Here is a 16,495-nt window from a genome sequence, read left to right as displayed (position 1 = left end):
AGAAGATGTGATCCTTGTGGACTATAAGGCCTTATCAAATTCCTGATTACCTTTCCCCCAGCACTGTGCTGACCTCACTGCCACGCAAGTGAAGTCGTGTTTTTCATGACCTCATATCAGTTTATGCAGCCACATTTGAAAATGTAACAGCTGATGTTGCATTGGATGCATCCTTCATAGAGGGAAGGGCTAGTGATAACCCTGAAAGAGCTGAAGGTTATAAATGTTGGCAGCACCTTTCCTTCAGTAAGACAAACTGTGCAACTCAAGATCTCCTGTCTCTCATTTCTGCTCCGAGCAAGTGAAGCTAGGAGGTTTGTCTGCTGGAGACAATCATCTTAATCCTGTTGCTTACTACATGAATGTGACTGGCAGCAAAAGCATTGGTTTTAAAACTTGCTCCCTGTTGCTTCAAATGAGGTCTTCCCCTGTGCTGGGCAATTTGCTTTGCAGCTTCATTGCTTTGAGTCTCTGAATTGTAACTGACTTTTCTCACTCCAGCTTCTACTGTTTTCTCGCTTTGTGAAGCCTTCAGCTGCTTTTTCCATCTATGGCTTTGTCCTAAGTGTTCCCAAGATTTGGCAAGGTGCTCGTATTGCACAAAGGATTATCTGGCATCTGGTAATCTGTTGCTGTGCTTGGTGCTTTGCTGTGGTAGGGACACTTTGAGGTTCTCAAGAAACGCAGAATCTGATCTGCCATCCCTGCCTGGAGTCTTGATAAACAATGAAAGAGAAATCTTGCTTACTGGTAGTGTTTTAGATAGCTGTGGGCTGTGACAGCTTGCTTTCAAGATAACCTGCTTCTCTTTAAATCCCTTTCTTAAGCTTGCAGTGTTAGTTTATCTTTTGATCTGCATCAAAAATGTTCTTAAACATCTAGTGTCCGCTCTGAAACAGGACCTTGGCATTCCTTGTGCTTCACAGTCACGCCACAGACCACCAGTCCCAGCCTTCTCAAGCTGATGGACAGCAGACAGGGACAAGCAGATGCATCAAACAGATGCATCAGATTGGTCAGAAGATTTAGCAGTGCCCAGGCTTGTACAGTTCTTTGTGCTATGGAAAAAAAGGAGATTTTTGAGGAGTTAAAACCTGACTGCAGTGGGGTCCCTCCTGTAGAGCTGAGGTGAGTCAGCACTATTGAGATTAATATCAGCAACCTCCCAGTTTTCTCTATCTTTAATGCACAAGGCTCCTCTTGGGTTTCACTGTCTGAGCCACTTCCCATTTTGGTCACGTTACAGTTAGGAAGACTGTCTGGGGTTTATTTTGTGGGATGTCTGCAGTTCCTTGCAAGAGGAAGGACTTACAAGCTGATTCATAGCTTTGAAGGACCAACAGGATTTTGGGATCCACTCTTGATGGATCATAATGTTTTGTCAGAAAACACTTCAGTCATTTACACAAGAAATTATCAACAGATGAACTGCCTTCTCCCTTCTACCTCTTGTGACTGGTAAACCCACATGCGTGTGAATCCATCCCTATGAAAATGGGGAGCCCTTGCAGTGTTCTCATCTGAGAAAGCAGCAACCTTTTACAGGAATAGCTGCAGTTTGTCTCCTCTGCCTAGTCTGTATGTATGAGCCATGGAGACTCTGAAGGGCCAGCGGGGCTAGGAAGAAGGACACCAGCAGCTCCTACTACTTTCCATCCAGAGTTACGGATGCTCCAGCTCTCCCCTGTGTGATTAGGTCATAGAATCACAGAATGGTTTGGGTTGGAAGGGACCTCAAAGATCATCTAGTTCCAACCCCCCTGCCATGGGCAGGGAAATCCTCCACTACACCAGGTTGCCCAAAGCCCCATCCAACCTGGCCTTGAACACCTAGTGTTTGAGGTCAAAGCGTCCCGGTTCCTGGCAGGGCTAGGAGATGAATGCAGACCTTGCTGCTTCCAGATGCCTTCTCCTCTTCTGCTTGAGCACACTTTGCCTGGTCGTTGCTCCCTGTGGCTTCCATACTAGGCTCCAAATGCCTCCTACTGCGCAGTGATCTATCTCACCACTTATTGGTATAATTTCTTTAAAAGAAATTTCATGTCTGGTTTGTGTGGTTCCCAATTCCCCATAAGGCCATTTTCCTCAGGGGTGCATGTGGAAGCAAGACTTTCTTGTTCCTCAAATGCTTTGCACATTTTATTTTATTGCTGTTTTGTTTTTTTTTTTTTTTCAAAGCATGCTTTGAAGCTGAAGCCAGTATGAGGAGGTGCATCTGTCTCGGTTGATTCCCTCTCTTTTCATCAATTCACGACCCCTCTTGCAACTGAACATACTTTCCATTGCCTCTGTAGCTAGCAAAAGGAGTCTTTGAAATGTGACAAGCAAAAGGGTTCAGACAAAGAGCAGATGCTTTATGTAAGGCTACATAAGCTGCAAAGAGCTATTTCTGAAGCGATGCAGCTGGCAGATTTCTCAGATGGACTGTTCCTCTGGGTAGCTGTCAGTTTTGTTCTTCTGTGCTGTAGTTAAGAAATTTCATTTGTTGCTCTGGGACTAAATAGAAAATAAAATTGGAGGGGAAAAAGAAAACACATTTAAAAAGGAAACTGTTCCACTTGGCAACCTCACATCTCCTTCAGCAGCATGAATAAAAGTGGGGCCAGACAGAACCAGGCAAAGCCTCAGGAAGGCGTGACTGCGGCTGCCTGGTGGTTACCACCTAACTGCTATCAAAATCTGAGTGCAAAGAGTGTTTTCTTCACTTCCTCTTTTGATGTAAGCTTTTTCAGTTCAGATTCGGGAGATGTGGAGTACTACAGTGTTTCTGGACTGCGAGGATGGTTGTCAAATGTTGTTAAACACAGGGAGCCCTTAGATTAAGGGAGCTTTGTTGCACTCTTTTCTGAGAATGCTTGGAAAATTTACACTTTCTGGGCAAAGAGAACCACATCTTTGGAATGGCTTTCTTCTCTCCCCTACCCTTCCCAAAGGCTTTCCTATGCAGGTAACTCTTCTGATTGCTCAGCATTTGCTACGTCAACTCATTTAGCACTTGTAATCACAACACTCTGCATCCAAATAATACTTGCTACACAGTACTCTGATAGTATGAACCATTTGGGAGTAATTCTGTGCTAGCCTGGTCCAGACTGGGGTCAACAGTACAGAGAGATAAGAGATCAATAGAAGCCAAAGAATTTTTGGTAGGAGGGAGAAGGGACGTGCAGAATCCCTTAATGTACCCTGGGCATCCTGCCATAAAATGTCAACGTTTCTGACACCAATAATAGACAAAATAAAAAGGGAACACCAAGTGCTCTCTGCGTGTGTATGTGTGGGGCAGGGGGATGGGCCTCTTGCATCAAAAAATTACTGAGGGGCATCTGAGAGCTGATATCTCTCTTAAATCCCTGCTGTGAGTTCGCTCGAGTCACTCTGTTTGCACATTTCGACGTGATGTGGCATGTCCGCATAGTGAGCACCGAAGGACGCGGTGGGCAGTGCGAAGGTAGACCCTGGGGCTTTTCCAGACAGATCCTGTTCTTCTAAGTACATTAAAGGTGTCGATGGACAGGAATTGAGACACTGCTAAAAATTACCTTTCCATAACATAAGTTTACCTTTTAGTAGGTCTTTGCATCTGCAGTTTTATTCGAATGTCACTCGCATACGCCTTGAAACCTCAGTTAGGAAATCCACAATAGAGTCACTTTGTCTCAGCACGCACAATGAGACATGCAGATCTGGAGAACCATCAGAGGGAGAGAGCAGCTTTTGCCTGGTATCTCCAGTCCTCCTCCCTCCTTCACCTTAAAGCTGGGAACAATGAGATTGCTCCTGTATCTACTCTTCCTAACGAGTGAGTCTTATCTCTGTATTTATTTTACACATATTAGAAAGTAAAAGTCTTAGTCTGGGAACACAGTAATTTCTGGAGGCTCAGATTGGTGCCTTATGTGAGCCAATAACATGATTCTTATGAAGAAAGTTCTGGATGTTTGGACTTGTATGGAAAGTCCTTAGTTTGTGATGTGGTTTTTTACTATTTCAGAGAAATTCATACATTTGAGTGGAGAGAGTTTTATAGTGTCATCCTTAGTGGTAGAAAAGCGGCTGCCAAGTGAAATTATACTCTCAAATACAAAGCTAACAAGCTACGTTTGGCCTTTTATAGTTTTTTATTTGTTTGTCTGTTTGTTGGTAGTGAAGTAAGTAAGAGTAGAATGTAGGTGAGGTGTTTTTTTTTTTATATTATTCCATTTCTAGCGTCATTTTAGATACACCTTGGATTAAGCAGTATGGGCTTTCAGAGATACATTTCCCACAAGTTTTTGGCTTGTTGCTCTCCTTAACAGGAGCTCTAGAACAAGTAAGATTTTTTAAAAGAGAATTCAGAAGACCTTTATTTGGGAGTAAGTTTGTGTAAAGCACAGGTATGGATTCGAAGGGACGTTTCCTGAGTCAGAGTCTGTATCCACGTCATTCTGTCCTGTAGCCTCGTGGGGACGGTTCTGCCATGAATTGTGTTTCCGCTGCCCAGGAAGGGTCACAGCCTGGCACTGCTGCTCCGTTAGCTCAAGCAATGGACAACTGCACCGTGGATGCTACTGGCGCCTCTTCCAGCAACTCCACAAATAAACACTAGTTTGATTCCATATGATAGAATTTCTGTTTGTCTGGTTCACTTTTCAAAAGACTCAATACCTGCTCCATCTGTACAGGAAGAATATTATTCTTTAAGTATTCATTTTGTGCCCTCACAGACTTCCTGACAAGCTTTACGCTTCCAGTGGTTTTGGGAAAAAACGTTTTTTTTTCTTTTAATGAGATGCCCATCAAAGTTCTCTGTAGCTTGCTTTGCCGTGATTTTAGATTTAACATCAAGATTTATGCTTTTCTGTTTTCCTTATTTGGGTTTGACTTGTACTTGTTGTATGATAATGTTTTATTTCTACTAATGTCTTTACTCTCATGTGTGTCACTATGCTAGGGAACTCTGAGCTTGGTAAACATCATTCCTTAGTGGATATCCCTACAGAAGTTATTGATTGTTTTTCAAATCTTGACCTTTCTTGATTTGGCTTTTGCAAAATTAAGGTGGAGTCATTGGTGATGACTTCTGTCCTTGTGTGCTTCTGTAGATCTTTTCTATTACTCTTCTCTAACAACTTCTTTTTTTTTTTTTTTTTTTTTTTTTTTTTTCATTTGTGGGTTTTCCTGATGAAAGCAGCAGTGCAGAAAAGCGTAGTTGTGTGACCTGGTGGGTCTCTGTTACGTTCTTAGAATTAATCTGACAGATCTGTGCTGAGCAGCTAAAGGCTGCAGATCATCTGTCTGTATAGTTGGCTAATTGGCGTCACGCATGTTTTTTTTCTCAGTTTAAGTACAGTGCACTTAATTTCAATAACTAAAATGCTACCCCCCCCCGAGTCATCTGTGTTGGAAATCCCTGTGAGCAGGGAGTCAGGAGCAAAAAGTGCAAATAACTTGGCTGGGCAGCAGCAGAACTAAGCGCAGAGTTGAGGATCCAGGACAAACACCGTACAAGCACAGGAATATTCACAAGAGGGATATTAGCTCTCTGGCCATCGTTTTTTCTTTTTGTTGCCTGCTTGAGAATTGTGCCTTACTTCAAAGATGGCTAAACTTTCTAGGGAGCTTGTTCTGGCATATCTGGAATTCTGGCTTTGTTTCATTTTACAGGAAGTTTGCTGGAAGCCTTTGTAAAGGTATGGTAGTGTCAGGCTGGTACTCTGTCAGTGGAAACATACATCTGGGAGCATCTCTAGATAAATTAGGCATTTTGACAGGTAAAGTGGGATTTGCAAAGCAAGGCAGTAGTTCAGGATGGTCTGCCTGCGCTCTGAAAGGGATTCAGAGGGTGCCTGGAGTGTGGGATATTTCACAAAGCAGAAGCAATGCTATTTGCACGTTTCGTGTCATCGTTCCGATTGCGGTATTTCACTACTTCTTTCACCTGTGCTTTCATAGTCAGGCTGGGAAATGACATGGAATTGAGTGCATGAGCTCAGGTTCAGCTCGGAGTAAAATTAGAATCAGGATAGACTCCAGATGGACACAAGGAGAGAATTTGACCTCTTGTTAGTACATCAGAGGTTATATTAAAAATGCTAGACTGCATGTTGGGATGCAGACTCAACCTAGAGTGGGAGTCTGGGCATTCACAGCAAGGATTTTAGGCAGGAGTAGTGTGTAAAATTCGGACTTTGTACTTTTCTTTTGTTCTAGTTTGAAACAGGGACAGAGTTTGTGATCGGGAGTCGCTTGAGCATGTTCCTGAGATTAGTGTGAAGTTTTCAAAGTTGTCATGTGATTGACAGCGGTTTGCTGATACAGCACTGCTCGGTGCTTGGATTTACACCATTTATGACAGTAGTTTGCTTTTCGTGCATCCTACTTTGTGACATTTTCAGTCTGTCACTTAGATTCACGTATATTTATCTTCCCAGCCTGTGCATTTACTGAAGTGTGAACACACTTACAGAAATTGAGAGCTGAAGTGTGAAGAGCAGGAAGGGTTGGCTTGCCACAGAGTCTTACAGCTAAAACACCAATATCTGCCCCTCTTTTGTGGGCTGCCTTGCAAGAAGGAAGTGCATTCATACAAAAAAAAAGCTACCTTTAGGATGCCAATTCAGTTACAGCTCTGAATAATGGGTGGAAGTTCTTCCTTTTTTTTGATGGCTGTTTTATATCTATTTTGAGAAGTTATTGGACTTTTAGCAGAGCTGCATCCTCAGAAGGGTATCCATCACATTTGGCACCAATTTGCTCCCTTGCTGCCAAGCTTTGAGCTTTTTGTTAACGTCCTATAAAATCTATGTTCTCCTCTTCTTACAGGGTTTATGGCAACACTGTTCTTGTGGAGAACAATCCCTGCTGCTACCTATACTGCTTATTCTCTAATCCAATGGGTTTCAATGTCCTGCTCTGTTAAATATCAACTTTATAAGAAGTGAATCCACTGGTGCCACCCCAAAGTGACACACCACTTGCACAAGCCCTAGAGTTTTGTTTCCTCTCCTGCCTAAACGCAGTGTCAGCTTCAGCTAGTAGGAATGTTTTGTGATATCCAAGATGGACTTTCATCACAGATCAACAGGACTTGCGTTACTTTAATTTTCATTAGGCTGGGCAAGAAAATCCTTTTGTTAATCTAAATCAGTGAAATCTCCATAGCTTGGTATCTCCCTCCTGCCAAGTGCCTCTGCTGTCATGGTGGGCAGAGTTTAGGGATATTTGGCTCAAGAGTCTGTTAACTATGACTCTACAGATCACAGTCTGCTCTCCTTTATTTATTTGTTTTCAGTGGTCAAGTCCTTGTGGAGCTTTAATGTTGACACTGGCAAGACGTGGATCACACCACACACAGCCTCTTTGTTGTGGCCCTCAGTTCTTCAGCACTCGGATGGGAACACAACCATGTAAGGAACAGAAGAAAGAAAAACATACCGAGGCTTCCCAGGTCTTTATGAATGAGTGTGGCCTGAGGTCACGTAGCTTCTCACTTTCTACAACTGTTAGCACAGGTTCCTCTGCCTGGGACCCAGAATTGTTCCTTGGTTCTCCGGGGCTGATAAGAGGTGCTAGAACTTCATCGGTGGGAGGTGAACATTGTCAGCCTGTGAGTCTTTGCCACGCTTCTCCCCTCACCCACAGCTAAGTTGTAGCACTGCACGGAAAGGATGTCTGCTTATTTAACCAAATGGCAGAAGCAAGCAGTTGGGTTTTTGCAGTGCTTCCTGGTGTACCGCATCATTTCTGGGGCTGCAGCAGCCACAGCACCCACCAGTTGTCAAGAGTTACATTGTGAGCTTGGTCTGAAGACCATAAAGAGCTGGAAACTGCTGTACTTTGACATTTGGGTCTGTAGGGGAAGAGAAATGGATGGCTAGGCTGATGAAGAGAAGCCAACCACAAGTGGTTGCTATAGAGATAACCTATATTATGCTGAGCAGATTGCTCAGGCTGTGTAGCAGACGGGGTATTTTACATTTCGGAGTAAAGAAAGTTTTCTACCCCCTGAGCAGAAATTGGCTGACTCAAAGCAGAGTCTCCATTTCATACAGCAGTGCTGCCGTTTCCTAGTACAGAGGTTGGACTTTCTCAGTGCACCTCTGGCCTCCCTTTAGCTCCAGTATTTTATGAGCAAGTCACTTCCAGGCCTCTTCCTTGATTCCAAAGTTCAGATAACAGAAAGGATGTTGATTTGTAGGAGAAAATGTTTTCCTCTTAGTAGCTGATTCAGCTCAAAACCACACTGGAGTCCAGTTAATTAGACACATTGTGAGAATAATGAGTGGCCACCCTGGGACACAGATGATTGTTCTGCACTGCACTGCCAAAGGACTTTGCCTGATTGTGCCACCTTCCCTCTTTTTCAACTTTTTTTCTTGTTCCACAGGATTTTGGCTACTTCCTCTGCAGATGAGGGGCTGGGCAGGCTGAGGAAGTGCACTGTTTTGCAGGAGGAGATCCAGTGCCAGGAGATACCTCTGCGAGGTACAGTCCCACTGCCCTTTCCCAGCACTTGCTTTGCCATGGGCAGGAGGGTGGGCAAAGGCTGGGTGTTTCAGAGAGACCTGGCCGCGCTGCTAGGTCCTGTTCCTCAGCACTTCATAGAGAGAAATGCAAACCCACCGTGCCGGTAGTTGGGAGTGATGTGTCTGAGGGTGCAAGACCTCTTCTGCCTCAGCTTAAGTCTTCACCTAAACTCTGTTGAAACACAAGGCAAAGTTTTTTGTTTCCAGCATATTCCAGCTACAGTTGCTGATAACATTAATTCTGAGTGCTCCCTCTAGAAGAGCAGATACAGCTGACCTCAGTAGTTGTAGACTGTCTCTGTATTTATTCTGTCTGCCCAACGCTGGCAGATACCATATCCATTTCAATTTTGTTCTCCTCCTTCTGCATTCGTTCATTCATTCATTCATTTGATTTCAGGAAAGATTAAAGGCTCCAAAAACATCCAGGATGGTGGCATAGCTATCGACAGGAATTCAGATTGGATCCTGGTAAGGGACTAAAAATATCCATGGCTGGGGATGATTGGATTTTCTCAAAATGCTTTGTATTTTTGCTGAGAAATGCAAATGAGCAGAGATAACAGAAGGACAAAGGCTGAAAGCTCTTGGCTGGATACTGGCTGGTTGGAAAGCCAGCTGGTGCATTGCCAGCCAGGAGGGAAAACTGAGAAGGGCCCTTGTCATCAGCTGAGGACTGCAATGGACCTTGTACTTTACTGCAGCAACCCCCACTCATAGGAAAAGGGAGAATCAGCAGAGAAGGCTTAGGAGAACCACTAATTTGGAGGGTAACACCTCAGTCTGGTGAGCCCTCCTTGCTTCAGTGCCGGGCTGAAGTCCTGGATAACCTGATGAGGCAGGGTCACATCAGGGAAGGTGCTTTTCCACTCCCCCTGTGCTTTCAGTGCTGTGCAGGGGATGCTGAATGTTTGCCAGATGGCACCTTCACTCGTCCTCTGTCTACGGCTTTGCTCATCGTTCCTTAGCCTCCCCTGCTGTCCCCACAGACCTGCCTGCAGAAGAAGCACCGCCGAGCCTTCACCACTACCGAGGACGTGAATGGAGTCTGTACTCTGCTCACCGCCGACTTGCGCAGCGCAGCGTTCCTCAACCTCACCAAGATGGGTACAGGAGCAAAGCCAGTGCTGTGCCTTTGCAGAGGGACAAAACAACAGCACGAGGCTCTCTAACAGCAGGAGCCTTCTGAGTACCTAACCAGCAAGGTCTATGGTCCACTGGGAGAGACTAAAAACTGAATTTTGACAGTATTAAAGTGAATTCAACAGTGTTACAAGGTTCAGCCTTGAAGTCTAGCACACAGCAGCAGGGATTTTCTGTTGTGGTGTCCCATGCATCCAAAAGATCCAGCTCTTAAACCAGAATTTAGAAAAGCATCGACATTCTTAGTGGATGTGACAAACATCCACTGGGCTTTTTAAAGGTGCCTGGGCACTCAAGGCTGTTCCTTCCAAATTGACTGGGCTGTTGGGCATTTGATCAAGGGAGCAGAGGGCTGGTATGATTTTCTGGCCTTGCTCTGCTTCTTGCTGTCACTGCAAAGAAGCTGAGAAGTTTAGACACCTAGATGGTCTTCCATCTTCATTTGTCTAACAGCTATTAACAGTCTGATCCTTAGGTCTTCTGCAAATTTGGGAACCTGGGTGGAAACAGATCCCGAGGTTAAGGTGTGTTAATTAGAAGAGTGTTTTCAAAAAGTAGAGTGTATTTTTTTTTTTTCTTGCTTTTAAATTCTTTAGTTGAGACCAAATTAAAAAGCGTTCAAAGTGAAAACAGCAGAGACAAGTCTACTGAGGCCAGCAGCTCAGTCGGCACAGGCACCGTCAGCAGTGCTTGCGGTGAGCCCTTCGGCAGCGCAGGGAGCAACCACCTGTGCCGAGGTGGGTACCGGCCAGGAACGAGCGTTACTGCCTTCGGTGTGAGCTGAGTTTGAAGCAGCTTGCATTCGTGTGGTGGGAGAGAGCTGGGGAGGAAAAAGGTTGAGGTTTTAGAGGTTATTTGTAATGGCAAATTTCAACCATTATTACAGTCACCATTATTAAAAATAAACCTGTAACTACAGCGTAGACCACATCATCAGCTAGACCTGCTTTTGGAATGGCTGGATGGTGCTGTAGTCAAATTTTTCTAATAATAGTCAATGTTCTTGAACCCTTGCTAAATATTAGACTCTTTAGGTGTCCCTTCAAATGTCCTTTTACATTTAACTGCATTGACAGGACTGGGGACAGAGATTGCTGTCATTCTGGGTGGATCAGAGAACACCAAGCCGGATGATTTCCAAAACGCCAAGACATCTGTCCTCAATATGATGAAGTCAATGTGGCAGAAATGCTCAAAGGTGTGTGAACCTCCTCAGAGTCTCATAATCTGGTAGGCAGGATGGATCAGAGCACTAACAAAGAATAGAAAGTCTCCTAGTTCACATAATTATTGCTTTTTAAACTTCACAGTGATGCTGGTAATAATTCTACATATTCTAGTGCAGGAGTTAAATGCCAAGAAGGAGGAGTAGATGAAGAGAGAAGTGGAAGAGCTAGGAGTGGATTTTCATGCCAGAAGTATGCTTAGAGATTTTACCAGGCAAATCTCTCGGTGCACCTTGAAACAGTACACATCAAAATCAGAAGTGAGGCTTATAAGCCATTACTTTAAATGATTTAAATAAATCTGGGGACAGAGGCTGAGCCATGTGGTCATGAAAGGTCTAGCGAGATAAATACAGGAAATTCAGACAGAGAAATCTTTGTCTTGAGCCAAAGAAAATGAAGTCAGTTCCTGGAGCTGATCCAAAAGGGATCACCGGAATACAAATGTGTGATGGAGACTGAGGGCTAACAAGAGTTGCTCTACGTATTATTTGCAATGTATGCTTCCTGTGGTTGTGCAGGAAGGTTTGGGACTAAACTCGGGACCCAGAGGGACTTCGGGATCCTGCTTAGATATTGTCTAACCAGCTCTGGCTTTGCCATCTGCTTTCTCCAGATCAAGTTTGCTGTGGTGCAGTATGGAGCACAGATCCAAACTGAACTGAGCCTCCAAGAAAGCTGCGACAGACTGACTGCGTTCTTCAAAGTCCGGAGCATCAAGCAGCAGAGCTCACGGACTGACATCGCAGCCACGCTGCAGCATGTGTTGTGAGTTGAAGCTCCAGGAACACCCAAGTGATTCCTTGTGTTTCATGTCCATCAATCCAGCCTCCTGCACCTCCTCCCTGCTCTTCCTTGTCTCACAGCCTGGAAGCTCTTACCTTTCCAGTGCTTCTTGTAGTGAAAGGCTTTGCCAGCTGAGGCCCATGAATGAGTCTGGGGGACCATCAGGTCCTCAAGGAGAAATTGCCAAGAGGCAAAGTATGAAATGCTTCCTGGCTGACACAGGGGCTTCAGAATGAAAATTCAGTCACCTGGCTCTAGCTTTAAGCATGTGTTTATTTCTAGACCTGAGGCCTTTCCTATCTTTTTCACTGGTCCGCTGCGTCTCTCGGAGTCATGCTTTCCCTCTTGACTCCATTTTCTTCTCAGTAGCATAACTCTTACCGACTCGCACCGTAAAAACGCCCCATATGCTACTTGTGAAAGTGCTTGTGAAGTCAGAGCTACCAGTCATGGACAACCAACGTCCCTGAAAAGCACAAATCCCTGTGCACGTTTGCCTTGCATGTCTGTACTCTTGTGGGCTGAGAGCTCCATCAATGAACATCGACACCCTGCCACCAGCACTGACATGTCCAGCTCTGCAGATGTGGGTTGTCCCATGAAATACTCTAAGCTCCTGTTTCCACAGGGATGAAGTCTTTGATGAGAGCCATGACTCCAGCCAGACTGATGACAAGATAATCATTGTTATGGCATCTGGGCAAGTGTTTCTGGAAAACCATAGATTGAGAAATGTGGTGAACTCCCTGGAAATGGCTAAGGTCAAACTCTATGCTCCTGGGGTGAGTGGGAAGCATGATCAAAGCTACACTTTTTTGTACCAAAGCATGTATATAGAGGAGTGATATTTTTGTCCATCCCATGTGTTTGCTCTTATACTTTAGTGGTGGGTGGAAGACAAAGTGGTCATGCATTAGACATGCAGGATGTCCAATCTGAGGTGCCCTGGCTCCCTTGACTCACTCAGGCCTCCATCTTCTTGATGCCAGAGAGCTTATTTTGGATGAACATCTATGTCCTAGAAACAAAGATGCTTAAGTTGTATATGTCTTGTGGCTCTAGAGCTTTTATTAGCTTTTTTTTTATTATTCAAATAAGGGCTTTCTGTGAAGTCTAGGATCAGGATTTGTGCTGGTTTTACCAAGCTTTCAGAAAACTCCCTTTCTTTTCAGGTCTTTCATGTTTTTAATGGCAATTTGGGAATTTGTTGGCTTTTTTGCCTGTGTATCAAACGTGTTCAATCTCCCTGTCTGATGGCTTTTTTCCTTAGATTAGAGAGTTAGCATTAAGCAACCAGTGGGTCCCAGAAGAGCTGCAGAAAGTTGGAAGTGCCTGGTTCATGCTGTCCACATATGAAGATTTTGACAGTTTCCTTTCAGAGCTGGAGAGAGAGACTCTGAGTGATTCAGGTAGAAGAAATCTGACTCCTGACACATCTATCTCCTCTGTAACTTATAGAGTGGGTCTGTGATGGTGGGTAGTTTCGTTGCTCAAGGAATGTAAATACATCTCCAGATCTTAGCCTGTTCTAGTAGTCACTTGCCCAGCAACAGCAAAACAAATAAAAGTGATTTCTGTTACATCAGTAACAGTCCTCCTCAGCCAACTAAGCAGGAGATCATATTCTGTATCTGTGACCTGCAGCTGTAACATCAGTACAAAGAGACAGACGGGCGCAGTAGATGCTCTGCAATACACACACTCACCCCACATTCAGTGTTTCTGTTGTGATGCGCTTTTGGGTGTGCTCAGGGCTATTTGTTTCTATCCCCACATCCTTCAAAACCCACAAGTATTTCCATAGCACCTGTAGTCTTGCTCCTGAAAGCAATATTGACTGCAGGAATGAGGAGGAGTCCAGCTGCCAGGCAGCGAGGTGCAGGAACACTGCGTAGGCAATAACACATGGGTTTTGTTCACCTTTTGCTTTCTCTCCCACTGTCCTGTCGTCTTTGCTCAAACTTGTTTCCTGTTTCAGCTGAAAATATTCCAACTGAAGCAGCTGAGCACAGAAACACTAATGACAGTGGTGACAGCAGACTCCCTTCCTGGATGGAGGATGACAAAGAGGAGGAGGAGGAAAATGGCCTCTGTACGTGGTGAAGTCTCTTGTAACAGAATTATGCCATGGACTGTCAGGGACTGACAAAGTCTGGGGGTTGCCGTGCCATGAGCTGCCAGACCTGAGCTGTAGCTCATGCTGAAACGACAGCTGAGCAGTCTTGGTGCAGTTCAGTCCCTTGTTTGAATGAGATTACTTGTGCATTGATTGGTAACACTGGATAAAGAACTTGGTCCTGACCAAGACTGCTGATTGCCTTCTCCTCATTCCTTTACTTTCCATATTCCTGGCAGCTTCTGGGACAGAGATTGCTTTTATTCTGGATGGATCCGGGAGCATTATGCCAGAGGACTTTGAAAGAGCAAAAGCATTCATCCACAAGATGATGAAAACACTGTATGAGAAGTGCTTTGAGGTACTCTCTGTCTTCAGCAGGCTAAAGGGTGTGCTGTGCTTTATTTAGGCTGCCTCTTCATCAGAATTTGGGTCTATGCAGGTTTGTTTCCATTAGGATGGAAAAGCACTTCCACAACTTGCATGTATTCTCAACATACTTTTTCTTATATCTCAGCAGTACATTCCCAGTCCTGATCCCAGGAACACTGTAGATACCTAAAGTCTGATTTGTACGCTCAGAAATCCCTAGCTCTGCTATGCTGCCGTGCTTGGAGCCCAGCGAGCACCATCTCTGCTTTCTTGGAGGGTGACAGTCATGACTTTCTTATGGTTTCCTGTCCCTATTGTAACATCTGTACCTGCAATCACAGAAGTGCCAAGTAGACTGCCCCTCTTCAGCCACGGGCCTTACCAGTCTCGTTAGTGGCATCACGTATTCTGCATGAAGGCACTCACTGCTTTCCCCACTGAGCCTGAGAAGTGTGATCCACACACTGACTTTAGGAAAGTCTCTACCTCTCAAATGCTCCAAGCATCAGCGTATTTTAACTTGTTATTTGCATAGTGGAAGGAAGAAACATTATGTTACCTGTTGTGCAAACACAAAATGAAGAGATGGTCCCGTTCTCCAGACTGTCTTTGATAATCAGATCATCACGGAATAGGAATACTCCAAGGAAAGACTGTGCAGCAGGGAGCAATGAAGGAACAATTCAGTAATATCACAGATAATCCCCTCTGCAACCTGCACTCGGGCCAAACACAGCAGGAAAATTCAAGAACTTAAATCAGTGTTTCCCAAACCAATTTTTCTCTCTGTACTGATAGTGCTTTTGTTTTCCTCAGCTATAATATACTTAAAACAATCTCTGTCTGCACTAGATATATTTAAAAGCCACTTTCTCCTGAAAAAAATCATCCTTCTGCATAGTCTGGCTAATGTTTCTGTTGGGATTTCTGGGCTAGTTGTTGCAGAGAGCCCTCTTTCTCTGAATCGAGAGTTGTCACAAGCCAAGTGCTTATCTGCTGCTTCCTTGCAGTGCGATTTTGCAGTGGTACAGTACGGGTTAGAAATCAGAACTGAGTTCGACCTGCGAGAAAACTGGGATCCTCGTGCCACCCTCCAGAAAGTACTCGATATTGTGCAGGTGTGCAATGTGACAAGAACAGCATCTGCCATGCAGCATGTCCTGTAAGTAACGAAAAATAAAAAGCACAAGAAATTAAGATGATTTTCTGGGGCATTTCAGGAGTGAGGGAGAGGTTCTTCTATGGACAGTCAGGTCCTGAAAGCAGTTGTTTATCTGGCAACGGTTGAGGGGCAGGCAGCAGTTCCTGTGCCATGTTTTAGAGGATTATAGAAGCCAGCTGTTGGTGCCTTATTCTTGATGGGGGTTGGGGGGAGCTCAGGAAGCAACAGAAAGGGAGACAGCACCTGGTCTTTTTAAGACGTGAATATGAACAAAATTCTCTTGCCTCCTTGCTGCGACAGCTGCAAGCGTATAATTCAACAAGACTCTTCCTTCTATCCCAAGGAGGAAAGCTTCAACTCAGGACTTTTCCCTCTATCCCAAGAAGGAAAGCTTCAGCTTTCATCCCAGGTTCTTTGTTTTGATGTTTTACCAGGGATTCTATCTTCACTGAAAGTCACGGGTCGCGCAAGGATGCAGCCAAGATCATGATCGTGCTTACAGATGGAGAAATACTCCTGGATGAAATGAACTTGACAACAGTGATAAATTCACCCAAAATGGCAGGAATCGAGCGCTATGCCATTGGGGTAAGTTGAGCATGTACTTGGATCGTATCTTCCTTCCATTCCTTGGTAGCACCAGGGGCAGAGAAAAGGAGAACTGGTCCATGCATGATTCTAATAGATAAGGAAGATAAGTAAGATAAAGCTACGGTATGAACTGATACTAAGTCTATGTAGTGTCAATTATATGCCCACGTTTGTTCCTTCCCACACCTGTGACGTTCAGCACCCTGTATCCACTTGCTCTCAGATTTTTCAGAACAGAGCTGTGCTTTCAGTAAGATCGGACCACCTTGTTCTTCCTTGTTCGAAGTTTAGAAAGTTCTTTCTAGAATGACTGAATCTGGCCAAGTGCTTAACCTCAGTCAAGTCTAGCTCCGAAAAGTGTGATTTATGTTTCCTTATCCAGGTTATTCTGGAAAATGTCAGAGGGATACATAAAAACTAAAAGATTTTTCTGACCTACCCACCCAATGTCTCTTGTCATTCTTTCAGGACAGGAAAATGTTCAATTTTATATTATAGAATCATAGAATGGTTCGGGTTACAAGGGACCTCAAAGATCATCTAGTTCCAACCCCCCATATCTTGTAACTTGTTGATTTCCAAAATTATTTGT

At 44.4% G+C, this 16,495-nt stretch overlaps 1 protein-coding gene across 1 annotated transcript in view; it reads left to right on the top strand.

Moving 5' to 3' along the window:
- Positions 1-3,599: 3,599 nt before the first annotated feature.
- ITGAE (integrin subunit alpha E) overlaps positions 3,600-16,495 on the top strand; it is a 30,260-nt gene continuing 17,364 nt past the window's right edge. Inside the window, 13 exon segments of the mRNA XM_086624500.1 lie at positions 3,600-3,802; positions 8,369-8,466; positions 8,908-8,978; positions 9,497-9,614; positions 10,247-10,387; positions 10,727-10,848; positions 11,493-11,644; positions 12,291-12,444; positions 12,933-13,071; positions 13,641-13,754; positions 14,018-14,139; positions 15,161-15,312; positions 15,747-15,900. Of these exon segments, the coding sequence (XP_086480626.1) occupies positions 3,600-3,802; positions 8,369-8,466; positions 8,908-8,978; positions 9,497-9,614; positions 10,247-10,387; positions 10,727-10,848; positions 11,493-11,644; positions 12,291-12,444; positions 12,933-13,071; positions 13,641-13,754; positions 14,018-14,139; positions 15,161-15,312; positions 15,747-15,900 (1,740 nt within the window).

The sequence above is a fragment of the Tauraco erythrolophus genome, chromosome 21 (genome assembly GCF_009769465.1).
Source record: "Tauraco erythrolophus isolate bTauEry1 chromosome 21, bTauEry1.pri, whole genome shotgun sequence".
NCBI classification, from domain to species: Eukaryota; Metazoa; Chordata; class Aves; order Musophagiformes; family Musophagidae; genus Tauraco; species Tauraco erythrolophus.
The sequence above is the reverse complement of the archived record's forward strand: the minus strand, read 5'-3'. Positions and strand labels throughout refer to the sequence as shown.